This window comes from Corvus kubaryi, unplaced genomic scaffold (genome assembly GCF_017639235.1).
Source record: "Corvus kubaryi isolate FWS band 111438036 unplaced genomic scaffold, C.kubaryi_AGA036_p1.0 124, whole genome shotgun sequence".
In the NCBI taxonomy this organism is placed as follows: Eukaryota; Metazoa; Chordata; class Aves; order Passeriformes; family Corvidae; genus Corvus; species Corvus kubaryi.
This window is the reverse complement of record NW_024580659.1, coordinates 3,892,559-3,912,939: the sequence shown is the minus strand read 5'-3', so window position 1 is coordinate 3,912,939 and position 20,381 is coordinate 3,892,559. Positions and strand designations below refer to the sequence as shown.

The following is a 20,381-nucleotide window of genomic DNA, read 5'->3' as shown; positions in this document are numbered from 1 at the left end:
AGTAGTTTCCCACTAAGCCTTTAGTGTTACACAGCTGTGAAGGATAAAGGATGCTCACACTTTCACAGAGGTCATGCTTCAAGTCACTTCACCTTTTAAAGCAACCTGCTTCAAAACAGTGTAATTAAACGTTTTCATTCTCTCATAGACAGAACAATTGCATAGCAAAAGTAGATATTGATCCTTCTGAAACCCAGCCACATTGTGACACTATTTCCAACTGTGGCGTATAAATCACCCTGATAATAATCTGATTATTACTATCAGAAAATATGTTAAGCAATGTGGTATGTATGGCAGAAGCAGCTGGATGGTGCCAACACACTTAAAGGAATATTTTATGTAATGATATTCTAAGATAAGGGGCATAACTTGGAAGTGTTCTCTGTGTTGTGCATCTACTGTGCAGATACAATGAAAGCACAGTAAGAAAAATCTTTATATGACAAGGTATAGAAGTTTCTCATGGTTTGAATTCTTCCAAGGCTGCATTTTAAGGATCTATTTTAGTTTTTATCTCTTTTCTAATTGGATACACTTTCTAATCATTTTTTAAAATCTCAAATATAAAGAGATGGAGAAACTTACTGAATAGAATTCTTTCAGTTCCTAATGAAATTCCTAAAAGAGCATCTGCCTAAACCCATGAAAACTGGAATTCTGATGTAACATGTGAAAGCATTCAAGCATAAATTCGAGCATTAAATTTGCAGATCCACTTGATAAGATCTTTAGTACAACTGCCACCTTCTCGTAAAACACCTAACTTGTGCTTCATAGCATTTATTTGATTTCTTTGCCCTTGTCCTAGGGTGTTTTACAGTGATATTGGCGATGCCTTTAAAGATCTGGCACAGTTAAAAGAAAGTGCAAAAAGTGGAGAAATTCTCCCCTCCTCCATGTCCCCACTACCTCATCAGTAATTTGGACTTAGTCCTGCAGTTTTTCAGACATTCAAAATTTTGTAGTTAGTGAAATAACTTCCTGATCTGATTAACAACTGCTGACTTCACCAGAAATGCCCAGTATAGATATATTGTTAATTTATCTCAGTGAAAGCCTGCTTTTGGCTTTTCAAGAATTCTTGCATTACACTGTTTTCTCACAGTTCCTAGTGTTACACAGTCCCATTCCTCCATACCCTGGCATGTGACATCTTTGCATGTGATAGTTGTGACAGCTGGGAGAGCTGATACCTGCACAACAGCTGGGAATAGCCTGTGTTTTGCTGAGGGAAGGGAGGCAAAAATTAATTACCTTCCTTTCTGAGCTCCTTGAAAACCTTGGTCTACTGTTGTAATTTAAATATGTAATTACATTGATATTTATTATTTTGTTTGCATAGTTATAGTTATCTGTTTTATTAGCTCACATTATTTTGTCCCTCTACTTGTTTCTTTGTACAACAGGCATAAAAATGTAAGTGGGCTAAAATGTGGACTTAGAGAAACCATATAGTTATTTAGAGAGCTGCTGGCCTACATTCTATAATAAGATACTATTCATATTCTGAAAATGAGATATATATGGTTTAAGCACACCTACACAAGTAGTATACATTTTCCTTAGCATTTGCCATATTTCCTCTTTGTCATATTTAAGCTGCCTGGAGCAAGAGCCACAGAAATAGATTAAATTCACATTTTGTGAATTTAATCTATTGTGCAACAATACACAGATAAAATATTTCACATTATATTAAAGCATACTCAAATATCCAATTCAGCCCAGCCTAGGAAGTCAATCCAGAAAAGGAACCAAAGGAATTGGTGTTCCCATAGTTTACTGTGCCCAACAAGTGGCGCACAGGCACAGCCCACTGCTCCAAGACTCCACATGGAGGTTCATTTTGGCTGCCTCTCTTTGTCAGCCTGCTCACACATCAGCTCTACAGAATCTGATTATTCAGGCAGGCTGAAAAGTAAATTTATCCATGCTCTATTCTGTAGGAATTAAAAAAAAAAAAAAAAAAAAGGAGACCATATTGGAAAATTCTACATATTAATACAGGGAGCTATACTACTGTGCTTTTTTGAATAAAAAAATATTTTTATTCTAATCAATTTTGCTAAAAGGGTGTGTCTAAAGCAGTAAAATTAATTTAACATTCTTGGCTCTGTTAATATTTTGCTAATTCCATGTAGAGTTTGTATAAAAGCATTTAAAGAATTTCAGCATTTGGAAAATTTAGTACTCATTTTATGATAATATTGTTAATTTAATGCTTGACTTGGAATTGTACTTCAAAGTGAATTGGAAAAATATGCCTTTTCTCTTATTATTGCAGATATCTCTGTTCATGCACCAGTGAACTGACCTTAAATTTTAACACAGGCAGCACATAATAATTGCTCTTATATTTCAATAATGTTTTTTGCAATTCAATCATCTTGTCCATCAATTTCAGATGGATATTGCAACAAGCTAACCATGAAAGCTAAAACGATCTTTAACATTATCCTTTTATCTTTATTCTCTGGAAAAACCTGCACTGAATTCTGCTTTCTGATATATAAATATATAGAGACATAAAGGTATACAGAAATACATGTGTGTATTCGTTCTGTTAATCACTGTGCATAATAAAGCCCTCCTGACAGTCACAGTCATTCAGGCTCAAAATTTTGCTTCATCTAAGTATGCTAAGTACACATAGTTTGTCCAGATTTCCCATAGAAATAAAGCTCCTACTCCACCTCAAATTTTGGTCTGGGGAGAGAGGGAAGTACTTGGCCATTTGTCTGAGACTTCCAGATGCCCAGGAGTCCTCACAGAGAAACAATTTGGAGTTGCCTTTCAGAGCAGTCGGTCTGAGCCAGGATCAGCCGTGTGCTGTGAGAAGGTTCAGCCTCCACCATGTGAGCACAGCAGGTCTATTTTTGCATGCACTGCACAGCTGGACAGCTCTGGAGACAGAGGTTTGCTGTACGAGCACAGATCTGTGTTACAAAGGGGATTTCTTGGACTGACATATGTGTATGTACCTTCAAATGAAACTGCTGTCACATCGGCAGGCTGTGTCTGAATTACAAAGAGGAAGATATAATCTCACTCAAACATTTGTCTATAGATAAAAGCTGTATGGGATTTTCAGTGCTTTCACACCAAGCAGCCTCTTGTGTGGGCTTTGTTGTCTCATGTTTTGATCACTGAAACATCTTCTCTGCTCTTGACAAATTTCATTTGCCCTGCTGGCACTTGGTCAAAGCAATGCTTTGGGAGCAATTTCTGCAGACAACGCAGATCACAGTGACTGGCTTCACCGTGTCCCCTCTCTGTGTCTTTCACACACCACATTTTGAAAGCAGTTCATGGTTCTGCCCCAGCCTACCTGTGCCATTCCTCAATGAAAGGCCCACTCCCTTCTTCACAGCACAGGTCTCTCTTGCTAGTTTGCTACATTTTCAAGAAAACAATTTTGTTGTTCCTTTACATTATTATTTTTTTTTGCCTTGTGGGACAGCAAGACAAAACTGGTTCATGGGAGGTTTAGATTATATACCAGGAAAAGGTTTTTCACCCAGAGGGTGGTTGAAGAGTGGAACAGGCTCCCTAGGGCGGTGGTCACAACACCAAGCCTGACAGAGTTCAAGCAATATTTGGACAACATTCTCAGGCACATGGTGGGATTCTTGTGGTGTCCTGTGCAGGACCAGGAAATGGACTTGATGATGCCAATGGATCCCTTCTAACTCAGCACATTCTATGATTCTGTGTCTTAGTACAAAACAACTCCCCACAAACTCTTCCTGCAGGAGAACTCCAAGGCAACAGGACAGTGCTTTACCCCCTCACTGCCACTCCTGTCATGCTCTCCTTGTTCCCCCTGCATTTCTGTGGTACCTCTTTCAATGGGAATGCCTTCAGGTTCACATTTGCACATCAATGTCCTAATGAAAGCAAACAGCTGTGCTAGTAAGCATAAAAACACATTCTCCATTGCTAGTTCTACTTATTTAAACAAACACACATATATCCACCCTAAAAGAGGTTCTAGAGAGGAGAGAACCTACAGAGCAAAAAATTACCTCAGACAAATGCTGTAATTACAACAGTGATTCAGTTTGTTTCTAAAAATTCAGAATTTCTGATACTAGCCAAGCGCTGCAGGAGGGCTGCAATGCCCCCACACAGGCAGCACCTGGAAGGAGCCATCAGCAGCTGGAAACATCTGGAAACACAGCTGGGAAAATGTCATGGTGAAAGGAGTGTGCTGCTGGCCACCAGGGGCTGCAGGTGACCCACACTGGGGTGAGGACAGCACTGAGGGAGCCAGGCTGAGGTGGGGACACCCCTGAGGGACTGTGGCCATGGGCGACCCGGGCTGAAGGGACAACAAGGAGGACCAGTGAGGAGGGACAGTGAGAAGCTGCAAAGACAGAGCTGCTGCTGGAAACCAGCCCTTGGCTCGGCCACCTCAGGTGCTCCTGCTCCTCAGCCTGAGAGAGGAGCGACTGGAAGGGCAGCAAAGGTGCTGGGACTGGCCCCAGGGAGGTGCTGGGAACAAGTTCCTCCTGGGAAACAGGGAGGGACGGCTCAGGTGGGTGAGTCTTTCCTTTTCTCAACACTAAATCAGTGATCAGAAGCTTGTGTAATTTGGCAAAAAGTTATGACCAAAATTCTGTGACTCGATGCTGTTTTATTCAGAGCTCAGTTCATTTTCAAATGAACTTTAAATTGACAATTAGTTTTTTCATACTTGCTTTTTTAAAAAGTATTTGCACGGTATTTCCACTGTGTTACTTAGGCAAAATCATTAGTTTGGATTCAAGCTATGTATGTTTTTACATTTTTTGTTATAGATGAGTCTTTTGATTTTCCCAAAGTAAAATTTTCACTTAAAAAGCCAACTTTTCTTTTTATTTCCTACGTAATTCACAGTTACTGTTGCAACTACTGACAAAGAGAGATTATACACCAAAAATTGGCTGGTCAGGCATCTTAGTAATTACTCTAGTTGAAACATTCTTTCAACTTCCAGAAGTTATTTAGATTACAGTTAATCACTTTTTTTTTAAGGACAGTAAATCTTTTTTTGATACAGTATGTAATTATATCTATATACAATGTGAGTTTCTGCTAATTATGCAATTATCATGCAAGGAGATTAATATGAAAGATAGTCCAGACTGCTTTCCATACGTTAAAAATACAGTATATGTACATATATTTCATGCACAAAACCTTCATATTCTACACCATCTCAATGATTTTCGCTCGTGTCTCTGGGGTCATTTAATTTAATACACAAAGGACACTTCACTTGTAGTAAAAAAAAGGGCCAAAATCTTCCTTATATTCAAGAAGTTGAAGACATTTAAACACTGGAGGAAGCCATTTATTTATAAAGTATTAGCAAGAGAATACCAGCAAAAGAAAATTTATATAACAAGCAATTCCTCCTCCCTTTCTTCCCCTGCAAATCATAGCTCTGATGTCAGTTTTGGACTTGCTGAAGTCTTCCTTAGCCGCAAGAATAATCCCATTACTTTCAAGTATAGTAAAACCAGCTTCTCGTAATAGCTTTAAAATTTGTACCTGTACCATGGAAAACTCACTACCATGCACAAGAGGAGTCCTGATGATCTGATTTCTCACTGTTAGTAAACACCAGCAACCCGTCTACACAACTTAAACATACATAGATTTCAGATCCCCACTAAGGGAAACATGCACATTGAGCAGTTATGTCAGCACTGTGAGGAGTTATGTCTTGCATGCCATGCAAGTCTCAGCAAAAGCTAAAACCTGAATCTATTAATTCTTCTATTTTCCCCATTTTGCAATTTGCACTGTATTGCAGAAGCTGAGGGGGAAAGGCAGGGGGAGGGCAGACACATCCCAAAGTTAAAAGTTAAGATAATTTAGAAAGTTCAAGCAAACTAAAAAAAAACCAAAACCATATTACTACTTTTTGCAACCCCAGAACGAAGACTACTTGTTTAAGGGGTTTCAAATTGCAAGTCATAGACAAACAGTCTGACATCTCTGACACTTGAAGAACCTTGCACCAAAAAAACAGAGTGTCTGTCCAATGGGATCAGATGTCATCTTATCCATCACCTGTCTGCAACATTTTTCAAGTTACTTGTGTGAAAGAAAACATGACTGATAGCAAGAAATGATGGAAGAAAAATAGTAGTAAGAAAAAGTAAATCTTGAGTCGCTCACGGCAATTATATTGAAGAAGTCATCATCTCCAAGGGTATCCAAAATAGATGAAACTGTCTGTTTTGCAATAGTCAAGCGGAGCCCTTTCATACTGCCACTGACATCCACTAAAATTACCACATCTTTTGGAGAAGTTGCTGCCTGGATGTACCTGAGACAAAAGAGAAAACTTCTTTGAAATACAGAATTTTTTATCCTTTCAAATTTCTTAAACACTGGTAGTCATCTGTTGCCTACCACTTTCTGTTTCTGCAGTCAAATGCAATGACTCCATTCTCATCAGGTTCCCATTTAATTCCTGTTTAAAAAAAAAAGATAATAAAATATTAAATTACATTTTCACAATACCTGTTTGAAATGTATCTATGATATTGGGGCTAAGTAGCAGTTAATGGGGTTTAAGTCTTTAATCTAACAGGCACTGCCATTATAACATAGGAAATACTGGGGGGAAAAAATTTTAATTAAATAGAAAAACTGAAATAATTTTTTCCCCTCACTCCTTTCACTAAAGGTGAAAACCTCTTCAGGCCTACTATGTCCATTTTACTACTTTCACAAAACTCTTGTCATACTTGGTCTGGTGCTGGCAAGCTTTATCATATCTTGCAAAGTCCCTTCCAAACCCTGAGCACTTCCTACCCACGACTGTCTCCAGCAGCTCCTGTTACACTACCTGCTTCACCCACAGGTCGTACTCTAAATTTTCACTCACATCACTATGAAGAGATAATATCTCCTGGTTGTGGGTCAGAAAAAATATGACAAAAATATCTCCAAAAAAAAAAAAATTCTTCCTGCTTTTTACACTCGTTTTCTACCACAAAACAAGACACAGCCTTGAAAATAAGGACTAATATTTGAAATATCATGGAGCTTGGGAACTGAAATATAATCTAAAACTAACACAGATGTAGCAGCCATTACTCTCAGCCACTTTCAGACATACAGGCTTATAGTAAACTTGCTTAAACTTAAGACTTAGAAAAACATGGGTTGTTAATACATCAGCCAAAGGAACAATACCCACTATGAGCCTGATTCAAAGTTACAGAACCTGAGAATCAGTTTATTTAACTTCACAGTTTATTATAATGTGGTAAATTTGGTATAGGACTAAACATAAAACTTAATAGGCAGCAATACATGTTTTAACCTATTTCTATAGAAATAATACAAGTGATGTGTTTGCATTTAATTACAACTGGTGTAAAAATAAACTTTAAAACAAGTTTTTAAGATCTTTTAATGTAAATATACCAGGTTAAGTGGAAGTTTAAGAAGAGAACAACAAATTATAATGAAGTTTTACTGTGTGCATAAATAGAGCACATAATTTAAACTTGGTACTATATGAAGGGCCTAATCCTTTTGCCCTCTTTCCTCACAGTCTGTTTAAAAGTTGTTTTTCACGTGTGTATATGTCTATCTGAATAGAAATACTTATGAGTACGTGAGTTGTCATGAGGGCTTCACCTCGAAATGGCAATTGGTAGAAGAACCTCAAAATTTTCAAAATGTTCATTGGAAATCTCTCTGAGAGCTAGATGAAGAGAAACCAAACCTGCAAGTATCTGTAGCAGCCAGGATTTGTGACAATATTCAATGCAGTCTTCATTGTATTTTAAGAACTTCTGTTCTTCCTACCTGGATATTGCCTGAAAAATCCTTTTGCACTTCCAAAGTACTGCCAGATGAGAGAAGGGTCACGATCAAAGTTATCCACAAAAACCTTATTTAAAGATTCTGACCAATAAACTCCATTTACAATAGCTGGATCTGAAAAAAAAAAAAAAAAAAAGAACACACACACACAATTAAAAGTGATTTATCTGAGGAGAATCCCATGACCTCAATCATGTTCATCTTATTTAATACCCAAAAATCTATTGACTGAAAACTGTCATAGAATGTTTTTAGTTTCCTTTGTCAAATAAGTGATCCAAAAGAAATGGTTCACATAAATATCAGGTGTATGGCTAAACTAGAACAGAGACACCAGGTACAGCTTTTTAGATAAGTTAAAACTGCTCTTTAGAGCATCTATCTTGAACCACCACATTGCTCATTCAGAAGAACATAAATAAGTCAACCTAATTTAGATTATTTACTCAATGTACCTTTTGTACATGCATGGACTGTCTCATAGCAACAGTTTATTTTTTTTTTAAACATTCAGCTTGGTAAAGTTTGGAAGTTTTCATGTTGGAACAAAAGTGAAATACCTTTTATTTCACACTTGAATTATGATATGCATAAAAACACAACATCTCATGACAAATACCACTACTTGTTACTTGGAACACATTGAACCCACATTCCACAACAATTACCCAATCCATTTTTACTCCAATAGAAAGAGAACTACGAAGCAAATCCTTGATGTTGAAACTGTTCTGTTTAAGACATCCCCATCTATCAATCCCTAAAACCCCAGGCTGCCCAAGTATGTTTTTAAGCTACAGAATTGGTTCAATAGTGGGAAATGAGAAATCAATGAGCACGTCTTAGAAAGTTACTGGATTTCAAACCGTGAATTTTGAAAGATGAGAAACAATTAAGATACAGGATACTCCCAGTTCAGTCTTATGTGAAGTCAGCAGAATAGAAAGGAAAAAACAGAACTGAAATCACAGATGTATTATTTAATTTGCAAAAGTGTGCATACATGAATACACAGTAACATTTGCTCAAGCATTTGAAATAAAGCAGCCATTAGCTTGCAAAATAATGTTGCTCTACTGATTTCAGAAGACTGCTTCAAATGTGATTTTAATGGAGTGGAAAAAAGGCAAATTGTTATCTTCCCTTGCATTCATCAAGAAAAACAGCAGCAAAAGGGAAATGTCTCAGCTACACAACTTTGCGTGTTGCTTTCACCTAAATGTTTAGTTTTATATAGTTGAAATGCTGAAAAAGCAAGGTCAACAAAACAGATGCTGTTTTTAAAATACGTGAAGCTACTTATTACTCTGGAGGATGAAATATACACTTAAAATCTGCCCAACCAGACACATATCAGACAAACTGATGTCACTGGTCCAAGAGCTTCTTCCTATCTGGCAAAATCCATTGTCCAACTGGTAAAATCCACTGTTTCCCAGTCTGTAGTTACCCCAGTAATAAGCTGTGACCAAACCATCACAAATCAACTCTCAAGACTGAGATCTATCCTCGGTTTGTAAAAATACGCTCCTATTTCAGCACTCCAAAATATCAGCCCGTTGTTCAGCATTTAGACATTCTGCTCCTATGCTTCATTTCTAATGGAATATCCAAATCACTAAAAATTGCAGTGGCACTGTTGACTCAGCATCACCATCCTGAGATAAGGTGATAAGTTTAATTCATCTTTGAAAAGAGCAACCAAGTTCAGAGGGTTGGTTTTGGGTTTTGTTCTTTTACTTTACCTGGTGTTGCTAGAAAAGTCTGTTTAGAGGAAAAGAGAAGGAACCATGTCTCAAGCCTCTAGAGGGCTATAAGCTCCTTATATGTCCTTCAGTCATCAGGATTAGTGAAAAGCCAAACAAATCAAACTGAATAATTCTATATTAATTTATATTTAAAATAAACTGCAGTGCTTCTTAGCAACTTATATTTGGATCTCGTTCCCAGGCTGCACATTGTACCTTCATATTTTACAGTTTTATCGATTCACTGGATGTCTCCTATCCTAGATTCCTCAGAGCCTAATTTTTAATGTCCTTTCCTAATGAATCTGTGCTCTAATACCACTCATGTGAGCAGAACCCTCTACCTCCCAACCCAATGACTATTTTCTTTGAATTCTATATACATTCCAGTTCCATAAGGTCATGGAAAAACTTTAGTCTTTCACCTCTTAAGTTCTGAATTGAAGTCCTTCCAGTAGCATATAAAAAATGTATATTCAAAAAATACAGATATAAATCACTTTTTAAAAATCATATTGAAATATCCATGGATATTTTGGATTACTTTTTTTAGACCATCTGTGAAGAGCCACTTTACATGTTTATATATCTGTATTACAGACTAGAGAGCTCCATGGAAATAAAATCAGGAAATTTTCCCTGAATGAAACTGGCAGAGTCTATATTCTGCATGAGGCTGACAACACTAATCATCCAACTGCTGATCACTCTAAACATTAATCCAGTGACTCTGAAACTAAGAGGGTTTTTTTTTTTTTTTAGCTGAAAGGAGCATAAAGCAGGCATTTTTAATAAGAGGTCACAATTAAAATGTGACCTATGCTCACTGTGTTCCTTCAAAACAAAAGGTGGTGACCATTCACTGCCTTCCCACACCCTGCATGTCTGTATTGCTGGCTGTTCTCTTCACAGTATATCAAGTTATGATTTATGCATCAACCACCTTAATAAAAAAAGCAAACAGGGCTACAGTTTGGTCATTTTGGTCCTCGGAATACCAGGAAAAGTGGTGCAAGGGAAAAATGTAGCCACAGTATAAAGCAGCAGACCTGGAAATGGTGAGTCTGTACTGGCTGCTGTACTTCAGGCAGAAGGATTTCAAACTGGAGATCTTTGTTCTGAACTTTATAATTCTGCTATGTGGGTGCATCTCTGTCCACATGCACTATCCCAAATACAACTGAGTTTCTGACCCCATGTCCTCATTAAAATTTTACACTCTCATCATCTAATAACCTGTATGTTAAACTTGTTGTTCTGGGCAATTTCCAATTTTAGTAATTACACTAAATTGTTTAAATTCCCCCAGTACTTCATTTAGAAACAGTATTGTTAAGTTTTTCAATTACTGGTGAATGTCAACTGCATCCCCCAGATAGTTAAATGTCATGAGTGGTAAATTAATCCTTGTGAATATTAAGAAATTTGGTGAGGGAGGAAAAAAAAATAAAAGGTAAAGCTTAATAGAAATGCAAAATCATTCATGTGATGCTATGGGGCTCAAAGATAATAAATGTAAATAGCTTTCACCACAGTTCTTGAAAAATAATTTCTTCTTTTGCTTCCTGGTAGATGAAATATAATTAAAATATTCCCTTTCCCTTGTTTTTAGATGGCCTGGCTTGCAATTATATGGGATTTTGCTCCGCCATTGTTTGTGTAGCTGTTACCTGTTTTTGCTGACATTTAACATAAAACTAGCCTCCAGGAAAATAGGTACAGTGACAGGAAACTGAAACAGGATTGCCAAAGACCAGCAGAAATGCATGTAGCAGTTAAGTGGCTGTCATAGATCCTGCTGGCCCGAAAAGGACTGAAGTCTCAACAAAGGCAAGGAAGGTGCACAGACGAAAAGATGTGCAACAGCCAAAGGTAACTATTTTTTTTTATTACTTTTCACAGAATCCATCAAAGAATCTAGAGTATGCTAAATCTGTGGAATGAAACTAATACCTACACAAACCATTTTGCATTCTAATTATTGCAGCAATTTTTACATAAAATAAGTGCAAGCACCAGAGAACTCAGTAACTATGAAGAAAGTGTGGAATACTTCTCTTTCTTGCCATATTCTGCTTTATCAACAAGAAAATAAAAGTTATTAATGATCCTTAGTCTTTTCCCCCTATTCTATTACTTTTATGATATAATCATTACTTTCCCCCTGAATGCTGTCAAAGATGCTGGCATTGAAAATGATCTTCCTTCCTGTAATATCTGAGAGCCTTGGGGGCAGCCCTAAATTGCAGAGCAGTTCTGTCATACCATGAAGCAATGCAAGCACAGCCTACGGGTCCAAGCACCAGAAGAGGAATGCAAAATCCAGCACTCTTCTGGCTCAGAGATAGCAACAATATTAGCTTAGTTTTTATGACATTGACAACATATTTAGTCTGGTCATATTTTAAAGAATAACAAAATCACATACTTTGCTGGGACATATACCAACAATCTAATAATTACACTACTCAACACTAATATGAATGCTTTTCAGGGTGGTCCAGTGTATTCAAGAGCTGGGGCTGGTTGCCAGTTTTGGCAACTGCCTTCACTTTTTTCTCTTTCTTCCCCTCTCTCTGACTCCAGGGTAATGTGGATGCATCAGCTCACAGATCAAAGCATCTGGCCATCTGCAGACATAAAAGAAGGTGTTTGTCCATTTTGCTTCATGTGCCTGGAACTGTTCACCAATGTGAGAAATCCCATTCCCTCCTTGCAAGAATATGGGATGGTAAAGACTTCAAGAACGTGACTGTATAAAGGTATAGCAGTAGGCATTTAGTGCCTTCATCTTACATTTCCCTAATAACTTTACCCTTCTCCTTTGAAGTGGCAGCAGAAGAACTGGAGTATGGCCAGATGTGTTTATTTTTATGCTGAGTTTCATGAGTCCATTTGGGTGATGCTTTGCATTGTTTTATGGTGGGGGGGAATAGTGTTCTTTTTGTGGGGTTTTTTTGTAATTTTTTTTTTTTTTTTTTTGGATGAACAAGATGGACTGAGATTCAATTTTAGTTCCTTTGAAAGCCAGAATTACAGCTGCAACCTCCTCACTAGCAGCATTCTGGGATAGAGATTAATTTCTCTCTCCTAAAGGTTTGCCATCTCGCTAGCTATAGAAAATGTCCCAGAGCAAATCAGTGAAGACTTGAGCCCACTTCACCCATTTGGTACTGGTCTGGCTGAACTTTCCTTAACTTCTTAGACATAACAGCTAGAACAACCAGTGTGTGGGCTGACCAGTGGGCAGGTTAGAGCAAAGCTCTGGAAACAGCAAATAAGCACCATCTATGAAAAGAGAATATTACCTTCTGTTTTAAATTAAAGGAGTAACTCAGAGCAGAAGTCAAGGGCATCCCAGGACGAGCTAGAAAGATGCTGCTTTAGGAGAGCTGTTGTCCCAGGAGCAGGTATATGGGGCAGTCAGACCTGTCTCTAGCATGCTTTAAACAAATGGGATTGTCCACCCAGCAACTGCCTTGAGCTGAGAGCTGAAGTCAAAACCCTGAAGTAATCCTGACTAAATAAATTCACATTACTGCAGATAGCAGGATATTTCTGCAGGATATTTTCAGTGAGAGATACTCATTTCCACACTTTTGCATGATACAAATTGAGGACTGTGAAATGTGAAAGGATTGTAAGAAAATACCACACCACAGAACTCTAAAATGCCAGGGTGTGACTGGGAGAAAGGGCGAACAAAATGAAAAACCATTGATAGAAATGCCTTTCCAAGTGGAAAAGAGAAAACAAATTCTGAGAATGTAGGAATTAAGCAAATTGAACAGAGGTCTTACATCTACTGCATTTTCATCACAGAAGCAAAATTAGCCATGAGTACTGCAAAAAAAAAAAAAAGGAGCCAGTTCTGACACATGGCAAGGAGAAATTTCTGCACAGTTTGATGGAAGAGTAACTATCAGCAGTGAGGAAATTCAAACCTCTGGCAAGTGACAGAGCAGGAAAAGTGTCACAGCTAGCAATAGAAGAAGCCAGTGGAACACACTGCAAATTAGGGGAAAAGAAAGCAAATGTGACTGCTGCTAAACCCAGCCAACTTTGCTGTAAAATATTTAATGCACAACATACCAAAAGGGACAATTTTATCAGCGCTATTGCCAAAGTGATGTATGACAAAGGCAAGGCACAGTCTTGGAAATAACAGTCATCCTTACAGAAATTTCTCAGGGACAGATCTGTGCACCAGTCTTTACAAAAGCTGTTTGAAACACAAGACAAAACCTGTTAACTGGCATTTCACAATAAATATCTGATTCTTATTGCACAGATATTCAGAGCCACAGAGTTTCAGAAGCAGGCTGACTTAATTGCACAGTGCAGTTGGGACCAACAAATAATGCCTTGCAGGAGGTTCTAAGTCATCCTGTGTTTAGCAACACATCATGCCTCTTGCATACAGCAAATGGAGGCATGAGAACACTTAGAGAAAATGTTTTAGCAGGTAAAATGCATCACAGTTGTACTGGGCTATAATAAATGAAACCTCTACTGCTCCATTCCTGGGAGCACCAACACAGTATGAACGTACAAGTATTGGATATAATGGGACAGTTATCTACTACTGTGGCAGGTCACCAGCTCTTATCCTCTCAAATCAAGACCCTTACTTCTCTTGTGATTTTTATAGTCCTTGTGTAGCACTTCCTTGCATAAAAGACTGTTTGCAAAATTTGAGTAAAATGGAAGTTTTACTCATACAAGATATGAAAATGTTCAGCTGGTTCGAAAGCCTCTTAAGACAGTACTAAAAACATTGAGCAGGTGTACAAATGTACTTGGGATGAGTACATTACAAAATCCATTATGTATTCTTAAACACTATTTGCTCCTTCAGGAATGTGCCAAATAAAAGCTGCAAGACACCTAAATAAACAAAGTATAGTGTGAAAATGTCTTTGTAAGTTTTTAGCCAAACAGTATTTTGAAAGAGTTTATATCCTAGCCAAGTACACTAAATGCTCAACCAGAAAAGCAAGCTGCCTTTTCTCCTCTTCACACAACACATGCCCAAGAAAAATCAAAGGGTCAGTGTTATGAAGCAGTATGAAAAAACAAATTATTACAGTATTTGAAAACAGTAGACAAAATGAATAATATGTATCTTTAGATAAACTACTATTTTTCTTTGTCAAATGTCAATCTTCTCCACTACATAGTAAACTTACAGTTTTTACTTTGCCAGACACCCATTTAATTAATGCATTTTCACTCCTAAATGTTTTCAGAAACCCAGGATTATTGTCACTTTCTTGTCCTTAAAAGCAACAAGGAAGTAGGGATGGCATCATGATTGACAGAGGTGTGCCAGGTCAAAAAGCCTCTTAATGTTGTACCTGAGAGAGTGTTCAGTAACAAACATTCACTGGCCTGCATTTGTCAAAAGGCAAAGCCCAACTCTGAGTAACTAAGCAACAGCTGCTGGATCCAGAGTGGGAGAGAGTAGGGCTTTCGAAAGGAAATACTGCACGTTTCCATGTAGCCTGGATCTGACATCGAGTTGCCATGGTGATGAGGATGTATCAGAAACACACAGATTAGATCCCCAGCCAGAGACAGACTAGAACACAGCAGAAATAAAGCACAGTGCACATCTTGTGTGGCGATGCCAACATTTCCAAAAGGCTTGCTATTAAAGACAGAGGCTTGAGAGGGAAAATAAAATTTAAAAAAAAAAAAAAAAAATCTGTGAAGCTAAAGCCCTTTTCAAGAACAAAGCAGCAGCCTGAGTAAACTCTGGCAATCAGATTTGAGGCAGAATTTAAGCAAAACCAGATGGAAGAAGCAGAGAAGTCTGTGCATCTCTGTCCAACAGGCAACAAGAGTTAAAACAAAGAAATATGGGAAGATAGGATATTCTCTGAAATCTTGATTAAATCAGTTGGACTAAGAAAGCTCCTTTTAAATTAAACAATGTCCAGTGTTAGGAAGAGAGTGCAAACCCTGTCCTAGAGATCTTAAAATGTGAAGACAAACAATCCAGGGGAATGATTTCAAAATATAAATATGTGGTCCAGGATAGTATGTGACCATGATTATTTAAATAATAACTCCAGGATGTTGAATTTTCAGAAGCAAAGTCCATAAAATCATATACGACAGTGACAGACAATATTTTATTTCTTAATTTCACACCTTACAGGAAAATGATTTTGCACATGTGCTAGCTGCAGATTATAATCGTTCTGCATCACTTGAGAAATGATTTTTTTTTGGTTCTAATATTCTAGAAAATAGGTAATCTCGATTTTGGCAGCCAGTTGGAAGGCATTGATAGGAAAGTATGACTGAATGATATTCATAGCTCTTTTTAAGTATCAAATTGAAAAAACCTCACTTAATCAAAAAATGGTTGTGGTTCATCACATTTCAATATCTCTTAGAGAAGGCTCTATTACATGCAGCAGAATTTTTTTCCTGTGCAAGCAAAACTTTTGATTAGAGTCTGCATTTATTGACTTGTAGTGCATAAACTCATTTTTAACATGCAGTGAGCATCATGCAATGGAAATGCCATTTGACACAGGTAATATTCTTTACCAGTCTCTAAACTGTTCAAGCAAAAGTTAAAGAATATTTGTGAAGTCTTAAGTCCAAGGTCTCCTTTTGCAATGTTTTCAGCATTCAAAAAGTCAATAAGGTAAGCAGAAAAGCATAGGCTATGCCTGATGTCTTTTGTACTAAAGACATTGAGTTCAGAATTATTCAAAGTTGTACTCCATTCATGTTGTTGGTAAATAATTTTAAAAGTAATGGTGATTATAAAGGTGGAAAGAGATGAAAGATGGAAGTAATTGCAAGAAAATATCAAATATCTTGCTATAGAACAAGAGATAAAAGGTTTAAGTTAAGATAGTGGGTTCAGACTAGATACAAGGAAGAAATTTTTTACAGAGTTGGTGAGGCACTGGAACAGGTTACTCAGAGTTTGTTGATGTCCTGTCACTGGAAACATTCAGGTCAGGCTCTGAGCACCATGATCTGGGTGAAACTGTCCCTGCTCATTGCATAGGAATTGGAGTAGATGACCTTTAAAGGTCTCTTCCAACCCAAACTATGCCACAATCTACAATCCACAAAACAATAAAAGAGCACAAAGTAATTGATTGCCAACTTCCCAAAGCAGTAATAACAATAATCCTAACAGAGAGCTTTTAAACAGAGGTTTAAGTCACATGAAAAAGTCTATACTTTCAACAGCCAGTGAAATAATAGAGACAAAGAGAGGCACAAAAAACAGTGCACGTGTGCTGCAAAGAATCATGTCATGAGCAAAGCTGTAAGACAAAAAGATAAAGCCTTTTTCTGCATCACAGTATTGCAACCTTGTAAAGAAACCTGTGGAAAGGAACTGAGTTGTAGAAACTAGAGCAACGATAAGAATTGAATTTAAATCTATAGGAAAATACTCATAGTCATCTTGTCTTCAAAATAAGTGAAGTCCAAATATACCTTAAGAGCTAAGATACTTTTTAATCACTTTTTTTATAAACCCATATTTATGCAGAGTGATCACGGCTACAGAGTCAAAATGTTTGTTAATATTTGAATGCATTCCAAATCCATTGACACGGAATTAGTATAAGTGTGGTATTAAGGAAAAATTCATTTAGAATATTATTAATGAAGACTTATCTTTTTACTTATTATTGAACTTTAAAGTGTATTTTACAGTCCCGAACCAGTTTTTACAAACATAGATTTTTACAGCTGGATTTACACAGTTTGAGACTCTCAGCAACATATTGTGTGCCTTATGTTTGTTAGTTGAGTTGACATAAACCATATCTCCTGTTGACAGAAACGCTTGAAAATATTCAGAGACTTCAGCATCCATCACTGAAAAACTCTGCAGTTATGGAAAGCACTGATAAAATTGCTTCCTGTACTTCAAAAACTCCAGAACAGCAGCTCTATCACAGTATCAGGATGAGAAGAACAAACGGAAGACAGTTAAGACAGACTTCTCTAAGTTAAAATTTATATTATTGCTTTTATTTTTCAAAGCAGCAGATTAACTTCAGACTGTATAATTGATCATCAAATTTTATTTTCTATCTTGATTCTGTCTGTTCTGTCAGTAAAGACAAAGCAACATCTTGCACGAAGGCTTCTACTTCATTATCTAAATATACCTGGGTAGATAGATACCTCACAATCTGTAATCCAGTGGTTTTTTGGTTTGATTTTTTTTTCTTTTTTCAATCTCAATCAAAAAAAGGATTTGAAGCAAATAGTTTTTCACCTTACAATGCACAAACTGTTCTCCAGCTGCCTTAAAAAAAGTCTTTCCTGTAATATACATGCATTTCCTAACTTAACAGAGAACCAGGCCCAATGATGTAAAAATGTAAAAGTAATTTACTGAGGCACCTGGCAGTTTATGATAGCAGAGATTTTATGAACTAACCAACCAGTGGGCTGCTGATAGGTTTTTGCCAAAGACAGCCAATCTGATAAGAAAAATCCTCCCTAGTGCCAAAACAGCAACAGGCAGAATGCACGGATCACGTTCTAATGTCAGGGGTAGGAAAGAGGGAACTGTCATTAAGGAGAGGTTTTTAGCAGTCAGTTATGATTATACTTAAGCCATATTGTTCAGTTGCTCCCCTCTGAAATACATTATAGTAGGGAATGAAGACTCAATTACAAAATTCACAAAAACATGACATGAAATCCATAACATAATTCCAAATCACATGGCTGTACTATGAAATATAATTTGCTAGATGTAAGAAAGGATGTGAAGATTCACTCATTTATAGTAGTAGACATGATGAAATGTTGGAAAAAGTTGTAGGTAAATGCTGAGAAATGTATTCAGTATAAATCATGTCAACATTAAAAAGAAATCAGTATAAGCACTGTGCTAAAAGTTCATGTAACTTCCCGAGTTTAAAAGGCATTCATATAAGGAAAAAAATGAAACATCGTTCATTAGTATAAGCCCCATTCTCCAGTATAGTGAAAGCTGGAGAGTAACTTTCCAGACCCAACATTTCTGAGGAAATTTTATGCTTTATTTTGACATATCATTATTAGATTCGCTAATTGATTCTAACATATTTTCTTCTCCCTGCAGAGAGCAAACATCCTCCCTGAAGCAGTCTAATGTCTTTTAGGTGAGGCAGTTATCAATATCAGGTTTCTAAAAAGAGGAAATGCACATGAATAACCCTCTGCACATGCCCAGACACTGGTATTTCAATTCAGCTTGAACAACAACGGAAAGCAGGAAGGTACTCAGAAAGCCATGTATGAAAGAGAGTTATTATTGTAGACCTCACTGCACATGGACAAGTTAATATGGTCCTTTTGTGCATTGCCCACTACATCCCACTTTTCCACACACCAATCAACATTTCATCTTGGGCACTTCAAAGACAGTGAATTCAATACTTTTCACAAAGTTCCATGGCAGGAGTGGACGTTTCAGTGTTCAAACTAATTTGAACTGACATCACTGTAAATCAACCCAGGAAGAAATATTTCCAAAACTGAGTCTGTTCAGAACAAGTCTATTCATTTGTAACAGCGTGGCACTGCTGTGTGTTCACCTCTGACTGGCATTTAAGAGCTTCTGTGATATTCACCCCAGGGCTTTACTAGGAGTAAAAAAAGCCCAAGCTAAAAGATACAGATGTCAGTTCCACAGAATCCAGAAGCTCAGGCTTCAATCCCCCCACACAGAGCACAGTAGCTGAGCACGTGTTGAATTTCAGGACCATGAAAATGTAACTCTGTGTGTGACAGTGGCACTTGGGGCTGTGCTGAAGAGACCAGACTGCTGAGCCAGCTCTGAAACGCTTCAATAGTCACAGAGCTTAAAGTGAGAAGCTGTGCCTCAGGCTGTACAATGGAATCTCAGCAGAAACTAACTGGGAAAACGGGCAAGCACTAAAATACTGGTGACAGTATTATCCTGGCCCTCAGAAGTGAACTGCTGTGTGCTGTACAAATGGACAGCAGTGTAGAGCTGTCATCTATCTCTGCATGGGGAGGAAAACAGAGACATTAACCTTGTGCTGCAGCTTAAATTAAAATTCTTCTGATGCAGGACTTCACAACTTAGTTGCAGAACCGTGGTCACAAAACTATCTTATGTCCATAATACTTCCTGCAATACTGCAGTGAATCACACATATATGTCAACATCCTTTGGTGTGAGAACAGACTGCACCACTCTCCACCACACAGGAGATACATACATATACATCTAGATATAAAGATATATACTTTCATATATGTCTATATACATACGTCTTTTCCTCAGACATTCACTAATGATGAAAGAAAAATACACTTAAGAAAATTAAGAGTATTTAAAATTGGAAAATCCAGGGTTTTCTATCCAGTAGTTAAGTTTGGACTCTCTGCTCAATGAGTTTTAATAAGTACAAAAAGTTCAGTGGATAAATAAGTCTTGCAAAGCTGTAGGATGCACTTAATTGCACTGTCAGCTGTGTTAATGGGATGAAGGTTTATCCTCTAGGAATTATTTCTCCATTATAAAACTGAGCAAATAAAACAAGATTATATATTCAGTAAACTAGAAATGACAACAAAGGAAAAACCTCCCATTACTTTAAATCAACTTATATAAGCCTACTTCCCTTCTATGGCCAAGATAAATTGTTTCACTTTGTTCTCTCAGTTGTTTTTTTTTAAAGGCAAAATCAAACATGCTTCTCAAGCTGCATCTGATCTGATCCAAACAAAGAAATTATCCTTTCTCCAATCCACCTCTACTGGCATTTTTCTACCTCCTCCACCACA

At 37.3% G+C, this 20,381-nt stretch overlaps 1 protein-coding gene across 6 annotated transcripts in view; it reads right to left on the bottom strand.

The window, feature by feature from the left end:
• Positions 1–20,381, bottom strand: part of CACNA2D3 (calcium voltage-gated channel auxiliary subunit alpha2delta 3) — a 395,280-nt gene that overhangs the window by 212,215 nt on the left and 162,684 nt on the right. For all 6 annotated transcript variants that reach the window (XR_006014815.1, XM_042020563.1, XM_042020540.1 and 3 more), the window contains exons 6-8: positions 7,819–7,950; positions 6,409–6,469; positions 6,172–6,322 (exon numbers count right to left, since the gene is read on the bottom strand). Coding sequence is in view for 5 of the 6 variants with exons in the window: in XM_042020563.1 (XP_041876497.1) it covers positions 6,172–6,322; positions 6,409–6,469; positions 7,819–7,950 (344 nt within the window). In the remaining variant the exon portion in view is untranslated. The remainder of the gene's footprint in view (positions 1–6,171; positions 6,323–6,408; positions 6,470–7,818; positions 7,951–20,381) is intronic.